The sequence below is a fragment of the Erithacus rubecula genome, assembly GCF_903797595.1.
Source record: "Erithacus rubecula genome assembly, chromosome: 3".
Classification (NCBI taxonomy): domain Eukaryota; kingdom Metazoa; phylum Chordata; class Aves; order Passeriformes; family Muscicapidae; genus Erithacus; species Erithacus rubecula.
In genome coordinates this window covers 137,411,139-137,420,123 of record NC_136689.1, presented here as the reverse complement: position 1 = coordinate 137,420,123, position 8,985 = coordinate 137,411,139, and the positions used below count along the sequence as shown (strand labels likewise).

The 8,985-nt window shown below is 51.3% G+C and overlaps 1 protein-coding gene across 2 annotated transcripts; it reads right to left on the bottom strand.

Annotated features, from left to right (window-relative positions):
• Positions 1-6,028: 6,028 nt before the first annotated feature.
• Positions 6,029-7,883, bottom strand: CCDC166 (coiled-coil domain containing 166). Of its 2 annotated transcripts, none has more exons than XM_079301846.1 (2): positions 7,808-7,883; positions 6,029-7,039 (listed from the first exon to the last, which is right to left on the bottom strand). In XM_079301846.1, exon 2 carries the CDS (start codon positions 7,015-7,017, stop codon positions 6,121-6,123), a length of 897 nt encoding a protein of 298 aa, XP_079157972.1. In that variant the 5' UTR covers positions 7,018-7,039; positions 7,808-7,883; the 3' UTR covers positions 6,029-6,120. The 2 variants fall into 2 exon arrangements, with proteins under 2 accessions (XP_079157972.1, XP_079157973.1); XM_079301847.1 differs by lacking the exon at positions 7,808-7,883 and adding an exon at positions 7,453-7,699.
• Between the last annotated feature and the right edge of the window lie 1,102 nt (positions 7,884-8,985).

Below are 8,985 nucleotides of genomic sequence, written 5' to 3'. Positions count from 1 at the left end.
ACTACACTCCCACAGAGAAGGAAATCTTGGCTGCCTATGAGGGAGTTCAACCTGCCTCAGAGGTGATTGGCACAGAAGCACAACTTCTGGCACCCCGACTGCCAGTGCTGGGGTGGATGTTCAAAGGAAAGGTTCCCTCTACTCACCATGCCACCGACGCCACATGGAGCAAGTGGATTGCCCTCATCACACAGCGCGCCCGTATTGGTAACCCAAATCGCCCTGGGATTTTGGAGATAATTACAAACTGGCCGGAATGTGAAGATTTTGGTCTCACTGATGAAGAGGAGCAGAAGCAAGTGACCCGGGCTGAAGAAGCTCCACCGTACAACCAGCTGCCAGGAGATGAAACACGCTACGCCCTTTTCACCGACGGTTCCTGCCGCATTGTGGGGATGAACCGGAAGTGGAAAGCTGCTGTATGGAGCCCCACACGACAGGTTGCACAAGCTACCGAAGGAGAAGGTGGATCGAGTCAACTTGCTGAACTCAAAGCTGTTCAGCTGGCCTTGGACATTGCTGAGAGAGAGAAATGGCCAAAGCTCTACCTTTACACTGATTCGTGGATGGTAGCCAATGCTCTGTGGGGTTGGCTGGAAAGGTGGAAAAAGGCTGACTGGCAACGTAGAGGAAAACCAATCTGGGCTGCTGATGAGTGGAAAGACATTGCCACTCGGGTAGAGAAGCTCCCCATGAAAGTCCGTCATGTGGATGCCCATGTTCCCAAGAGTCGGGCTAATGAAGAACACAGGCACAACAAGCAGGTAGATCAGGCTGCACAGATAGAGGTCTCAAAGATAGACTTAGATTGGGAACACAAGGGAGAACTGTTCCTGGCTCGATGGGCCCACGATGCCTCAGGCCATCAGGGCAGAGACGCCACCTATAAGTGGGCACGAGACCGAGGGGTGGATCTAACCATGGACAGCATCTCTCAGGTTATTCATGACTGTAACACGTGCGCTGCCATCAAACAGGCCAAGCGGGTGAAGCCCCTCTGGTATGGGGGCGATGGTCCAAATATAAGTATAGAGTGGCCTGGCAGATTGACTACATCACACTGCCTCAGACCCGCCAGGGAAAACGTTATGTGCTGACCATGGTAGAAGCCACCACCGGATGGTTGGAGACCTACGCTGTGCCCCACGCCACTGCTCGGAGCACCATCCTGGGCCTGGAAAAACAAGTCCTCTGGAGGCATGGTACCCCAGAGAGAATTGAGTCAGACAACAGGACTCATTTCAAAAATAACCCTATAAGCACCTCGGCCAGAAAACATGGATATATCATATCTCTTACCATGCACCAGCTGCCGAGAAAGTTGAATGGTGCAATGGCCTACTCAAGATTACCCTGAAGGCACTTGGTGGGGGGACCTTCAAGAACTGGAAAACAAACTTAGCAAAGGCCACCTGGGTGGTCAACACCTGAGAGTCCATCAATCAAGCTGGTCCTGCCCAATCTGAACCCTTGCACACAGTGGATGAAGATAAAGTCCCTGTAGTACACATGAAAGGCATTTTAGGGAAGACTGTTTGGATTAGTCCCACCTTGGGCAAGGACAAACCCATCCATGGGATTTTCTTTGCTCGAGGGCCTGGTTACACTTGGTGGGTAATGCAGAAATACGGGGAAAGCCATTGTGTACTGCAAGAAAACCTAATTTTAAGTGAGAACTGTGTGTAAGGTTTCATTATGCAGATGGTAATAGAATAAGGGGTGGATAATGTGTTGGGTTGATGTGGCCAGAAATGTGTATTCTATCACCATCTGTAGAAAGCCGGGTGGGGCAGTGATTCCTTATCTTCGTGGCACTATTGTCTGCTAATGGGCCATCTTTAAAATAAGATGGGACAATCATATTTATAATTTCCACCACCCATCTTCCCTCCAGGAAGACATCATCTGCTAATGGCCCATTGAGTTCCACTGTATGACTGATAAAATTACATCATCCCATTGGGAGATGCTCCAGCCAGAGGGAGGAATCAAGCCTTTCCTACCTAGATAAAAGCTGAGCTTTTGGACAGAAAATTATCCATTTTTCCACAGGATTCCAGAGAAGAAGCTGGACCTGTCCACATCATCCCTGGACTTCTGGAGGAAGGCTACACCCTTCTACAGAAGCACTGCTTCAGCTGAACCACACCTGCCATGCAGGAGGACTGTAGCCACTATTTGATCGGACTGCTACCCACACCCTGACTGACAGGGTGTCAGGTTGTATTCTGACTTTTTAATACTGTACTTCTATTTTCTCAATAAAGAACTGTTATTCCTAATTCCCATATTTTTGCCTGAGAGCCCCTTAATTTCAAATTTATAATAATTTGGAGGGAAGGGATTTATATTCACCATTTCAAAGAGAAGCTTCTGCCTTTATTGGCAGATACCTCTCCTTAAAACTAGGACAACAGCCAAGCCCGAACACAAGAAAAACTGTTTCCTTCATGTATTTGTTAATCCTGGTTCTGAGTGAAAACAGAAAAGACTAAGACAAGCTACTGATTAAGTAGTGCAAAACTCCCACTGCTGTTACATGATCCTTTCGTGTTAATTGCTTGTCAGCTTTGCAAATGCCAGCACTGGTGCAGGACAAAACTCCAATTCCCAATCCCAGTGTCAATGCAATGAGAGTCAACACAGGAACACAATAATGATAATTATAGTGATAATTTTCACCGCAAAGTGAGGGTGTCTGGATAGAGTCAGGAGTGGGCAGCCCCAGCAGGATGGAGAATATCAAAAAGACTCCCCTGGGGTGAGTTTTGGCTCATTGGAAAGATTTGGGAGGGGTCCCTGGGAGCAAGTTAAAGCGAATTAATTCAACATTGTAATCAGTGGTGGCCCCTATATGAATTAGAAATTGAGGAAAGGTGGCCTGTAAATGGGACCTTACAATATAATACCCTATTGCAGTTAAGGTTATTCTTAAGAAGAAAAAGCAAATGGAACAAAGTCATTTTCCTGGACACGTTTCTCACAGAAACAAGCCTGAATGGCAGAGAGAGTGTGGTATTAGTTTACCCCAAAAAGATCCCTTAGTTTTGGCCCAAGAGAAGGATGGAGGTAAAAGAAAAATGAGAAGGTGTTGTTGTGCAGGTAGTAAAGGTCAGAGTTGTCTTAAGATGAGAGAGGAGAAGAAGACAGTGAGATTAATCTTTTAGAATTACAATCTAATCTCCTGTAATGGTCTGAAAGCAAAACCAGTGAGAGACTTCAAGTCAGAAATACAATTTAATAGGAAAAAAAAAAAAAAAGAGACAAACAAAATACACACAAAAGTACCGAAGAAAAACTACTGCCAGAGCTTGGATACAACCTGACACCCTGCTAGTTTGGGTGGTGGCAGCAGTCCAGATGAAGTGGTCTTGTTGAAGTAGTGATCCTGTAGAAAGTTCTGGTAGCTGTTGTTCTCTGGAAACCAGCGGGTAAAGGCTGCCTTGGTGTTGCAAATCTCAGTTTTTAATCTAGGTATGAAATGCTTGGCTCCTCCTCCTGAGTGGTGTGTCTCTCCGTGGCATGATGTAATTTTATCAGTCATACAGTGAGACTCACTGGCCCATTAACAGGAGATATCTCCCTGGAGGAAGGATGGATTATGGTAATGATGCCTTAAATTCCAAGTTTTCTGATCTGCTTGGGTATGCTTTTCTGTTGTGCTTTAGGGTGGTAACGACAAAATAGTCCGATACCATCTATGGATTCAAGGACAGTCTCCTCAGAATCCAGGCCCTAAGTACAAAGAATGTGAGAAGAGGAGGGCAGGCCAGCCAGGAGGCAAGGAGGATGACACCTTTCAGCTTGAGACTATTAATTGGATGGTTGACTCCTGTATGCAAATGGATTGAAATTTATAAAAATGTGAAATGATGTGAACAAGCCCTCTTTTACTTTCACCTTGGAGCCACCTCAGGCAGGGCAGGGGCCACACTGTGGCACAGGTACTGCCAGGGTGTGGCCTTTCTGGGCCTTTCCATAAACACTGGTTGTATTTGCCCTAACTCTGTGTGATCTCTGTTGCAGCTCCTAAAGGCATCAGCAAAGATAAACAACATTGCCCTACCTGGTTTTCAACAGCTGGCCCATTAACAGAAGACATCTCCCACACAGATAAGAATCACTGCCCCAATTGGTTTCAGCAGATGGTGACAGAATATAAACTTTTGGTCACATCTTTACAATGTAACCTAGGATATCTCCTCAGGAGAGTTTTCTACTTAGCCAAAGTAGCAGGCCTGAGCTATGATTTTACAAGAGTAATAAGGCCCTCATTTTTACAGGGCTTTACTTATATGCTACATTTCTCCTGGTTCTGCAGGTCGGGGGGAATTTGCCACATGGAACCTCTCCACCCAGTTCTTAAATGTTCATTAAAATGGGCTTCTTAGCTAATACAGAAACAGCATTTTTCATGAAAATGATTTGCATGGCTTTGCCTCTTTCAGGAAATAATTTTTATTATCTTGGGGAGGCATCAAAATGGGGTCCCTGGCAGTCTTTTTCACTGAACGTCCCAATATCATGGATCACTCACCTCAAACTTTCTGTTTGGGCAAGCGCTGCTGCTTCTGTGTTACAGAACTTATCAAAAACCCCACTGGAGCTCCCTTTATCTCTTTCTCCACTGGTTCCAGCCATATTTATTGTCCTGTGTAAATCCTTCTACATTCTTCTATAGCTTTTGCATTTGTCAGTCTTTAAGCTCTGCCCAGCACCTGCAGTGTGTGGTAAAAAGCCACTCTATGAAAGGCCAAGTGTCCACAGAGAAGTCTTGAAACTGTATTTGAATAAAGGGACAGAATTCCCACAGCCATGCCCCCGTGGGGTTTCTCTCTTGGGGTTCTTTGGGCACAGTCTCTGTTTATCCCCAGCTCCCAACTTCAGGGTGCTCTCTTCCTTTCCCCAATGCTGAGGCACATTCGAGGTGCAGCCTTCCAAACCCACCTGCCCCACATCCCTCGGACCTGGCATTTCCCCCCAGCGTTCAGAAGTTCAGGCTGCCTGGGTTATGCAGTTGACTTTATGGGTACCCACTTTCCCTGTTACACTAAAGTTTGAGAGTTCAAACACTCTGGTGAAATCACCTGTGACAAACTTCATGTCTTCTCATGTGGACACATCAAGACCCATTTTGAAGACACTGACAACCATTTCTCCTAAATACCCCTGCTCACCAAGTCATTTTCAAGGACATCACTGCCCATCTTCCTATAAACTCCTGCCCTGTGAGGGTGGTGATGGCCTGGCACAGGCTGCCCATGGAAGCTGCGGCTGCCCCGCCCTGGAAGGGTTCAAGGCCAGGGCTGGACGGGGTTTGGAGCAGCCTGGCCCGGGGGAAGATGTCCCTGGCCGGGCAGGGCTGGCCCCGGGCACGCTTTAAGGTCGCTCCATCCCGAGCCATTCCCGAGCCCGGGGCGGGCGCTCGGCAGCGCCAGCAGCTCGTGCTGCCGCCTGCTGGTGGCACCCGGAACTGCCGCTGCTGCCCGCGCTCGCTGCTGCCTCCGGTGGCCAATTCCGGAACTGCAGCTGCAGGGCGAGCTCGGGAGCCGGGCGGGCTAACGAGGGAAAATCCCCGTCTGGGAGGAAAAAGAGTTTCCTGAGGGAAACAGCAGTGTTTTAGAAATAAATGGGTAGCTCTGCCTCTGTCCCCAAGCCTCAGGCTGCTCTTTGAACTCAGAAATTCCATCAGACCCCAAAGAGCAGCACCTGTGCCGAGCTCCTCTCGAGCTTATCAGGAACAATCTGCCCCCAGGAATTCCTGCTGGATAACGAGCTCCTCCTGTAACAAACAGCCTTGAGAACTCATTCTTCTGCCCCGAAGAACATCCCAAGTGGAACATTTCCTCTATCGAACTTTCAGAGAGTTCCTGACCCGGACTGCAGCTGGGATGGCAAATGAGGATGGCACTTAAAAGCCCACGCCACTGCCAGGGCAGGGACACCTTCCACTAGACCAGGCTGCTCCAAACGCCGTCCAGCCCTGGCCGTGCACCCTCCCAGGGACAGAAGGAGAACACTGACATGGTCTAGTCCATAAATGCATTTCAGGGATCCTTGTGAGCAGAGCCGCAAGCCCTCAGCGCTTCCCCGGCCCCGAGGGCTGGGTCGCTGCCGTGTTTAGTTCCTCCAGGGCACGGCCAGGCGGTCGGGGGCCAGCGGGCGCCCCTGGCGGGCGAGCAGGGCCGGGGGTCCGTGGGGCCGCGGGCCCCGAGCCGCGGCCGGCAGCGCTGCCCGCTGCGCGCACCGGGTCTCCCGCAGCAGCTGCTCCTGCTGGTCCTGCAGCTGCGTCCTGCTGTCCCGCAGCAGCTGGCAGTGCTGCAGCAGCCCCTGCAGCTCCCGGCGCAGCAGCCTGTTCTCCGCTTTCACCTGCTCCACGTGCCGGATCAGCGCCTGCAGCGCCACCTCCTCGGCGCCCCAGGTGAGCTCCTGCATCCTCTGCTGGAACTGCTGCTCGCACTGCGCCTTGTCCTGCAGGAACCTGCTCCTGACGCCGTGCGTTTCCTCGGCGCAGTGGATCCTGGTGACCCGCAGCTCCCTCTCCAGCGCCTTCACCTTCTGCTCCGCCTGCACCTTCTGCTGCTTGTAGGGCTGCAGCTCGCCCAGCTCCGTGCCCAGCAGCGAGGCCTCGTTCTCCGTGTCCTGCAGGGCGCCGCGCACCTCCCGCTCCTTGCCGGCGTACTGCGGGACCAGCTCCTCCCGCTGCGCCTGGACCCGGGACAGCTCCTGGCGGTTCTGGTGGTTCAGGGTGATCACCATCCCCGGCGGGTCCTGGCTGAGCTTTGCTCGGCACCGCAGGTAGGACTGGCTCTGCTCCCGGGTGTCCTGGGCTTCCTTTTCCAGGCGCTTGTTGGCCTGCAGGAGCTGCTGGGCTCTGCCCAGGTACGTGTCCAGGTGCTGTGTCAGGGTCCTGCATTCCTCCTGCAGCTGCAATTTCCTCTCCCTGACAGGATCTTCCGTCTCACTTGTCTCTTCGGGTGGCTCTGCATCTTTGCTCGTCTTTGTTTTGGATGCCATGTCCCAATCAAACTGTTAAAAACTGAAACAGAAGGAAAAAAAAAAACAACTCAGGGAACATTTTTTCTTCAGTGTTTCCAGCTGGTTCTTCCAGCTGCTCAAATGTTTGACCCAAAACTGTTTGGGGTGAGAGCACAAGTGCCATGCCTGGATTTGCATTTCCCGTCCTGAATTGCCTCAGGAGAAAACCAAAAATGCATATTTTAAAATATTCCTCTTTTTTGCCGTATAATGTTTGGATATTCCTGCAGTTTGGAGGAAAAAGTGGAAGTCTGTCCCATTCCTCCCTCACTGATTCCAGTGTTGGAAGAGGCAGCTGCATCCCAAAACGGTTTCTGCTGTCCAAACCAGTATCTGACATCCCAATTTCAGGAGATTCTCTTTTAAAATAAAATTTATCAGCATTAATTTAATGAGATTCAGGTTTTTAAGCACCTTTGAAGCATTAATTTCAGGACTGGCTGAATTTCTGAGCTGTTTATTCCACTGTAGAATGCTGGAATTCAGGATTTAGAGCTGACCAGTCCGATGCTTTTAGTGAATATTTGTAATTAAAAATTCTCATTTCCTAATAAAACTCCTGTCAATTCTTAAGGAAAAAAATTATGCAAAACTCCAGGGGGTGGTTGAAAAACAGAATAAATCCACAAAAATCCCAGCACAGGCTGCACTGATGCTGGAATTCTGGGGGGTTGTTGCGGGGGATGTGTGAGGGTCAGAGAATTCCCACGTCCCCTGGGAAAAAGACAAAGCTGGGATTGTATAAAATGGGGTATTTGAAGGCACTGACCTCCCCTGCTGTCGGGTTCTGCCTGCTCCCAGCGCCTCCGGCTCGCCGCTGGTCAGTCCTGGAGTGTTTGGAGCTGTGTCCATGGAGATGGGGAGGTGAGGCCACAAAGGGAGGCTGCGGGAGGCACCCGCGGGGAGGGGATCCCGGACCTGGGGGGATCCCAGAACCTGCGGGGGATCCTGGACCTGGGGGGGATCCCAGAACCTGCGGGGGATCCCAGAACCTGCGGGGGATCCCGGACCTGGGGGGATCCCGGACCTGGGGGGGATCCCAGAACCTGCGGGGGATCCCAGAACCTGCGGGGGATCCCGGACCTGGGGGGATCCCAGACCTGGGGGGATCTCAGAACCTGCGGGGGATCCTGGACCTGGGGGGGATCCCAGAACCTGCGGGGGATCCCAGAACCTGCGGGGGATCCCGGACCTGGGGGGATCCCGGACCTGGGGGGGGGGATCCCAGACCTGGGGGGGATCCCAGACCTGGGGGGGATCCTGGACCTGGGGGGGATCCCAGACCTGCAGGGCATCCCAGACCTGGGGGAGAAACCGTGCAGGGAATCCCAGACCTGGGGGGGATCCCAGACCTGCAGGGGATCCCAGACCTGGGGGAGAAACCTTGCGGGGGATCCCAGCCCGGGCTGCTCCCCCACGGGTCTGATCTGACCCTCACACCACTGCCCCTCACACCACTGCCCCTCACACCACTGACCCTCACCACCACTGCCCCTCACACCACTGACCCTCACCACCACTGCCCCATGGACCCAGCCCAGTGTCCAGCCTGTCCAGAGCCCTCTGCAGTGGGATCAGTGTCCAGTCTGGAATGGACACGTGGCTGATGGAAGGAGCAGGAGCTGTGCAGCTCCTCAAGGTCACTCAGCTGTGACCTCGAGCTCTTCCTGGGATGCCAGGGCAGAGTGCTGGACTGAATTAACAGGCTTTATAGAATTTATGTATCTGGAACTGTGAATGATTATTTTAGTGCTTCTTGAAAACCTTGGGAACTGGATATGTGAAAAAAAAAAGTGATTTGCACTTTCATAAAGATGGTGGCAAAAATCTGCAGGAATCGAGAGTTTTGTTGTAACATGAGGTGGATAACTGGGAAATAGAGCTAAGAGAAGTAGGGGGGGGAAAGGATGGAAGAAACAGGTAAAATATGGCAAAAAGCTGAAATGG

What these genes read in the sequence shown, in the direction of transcription:
- CCDC166 (XM_079301846.1), bottom strand. Translation starts at nt 7,017, where the DNA reads ATGGCATCCAAAACAAAGACGAGCAAAGATGCAGAGCCACCCGAAGAG.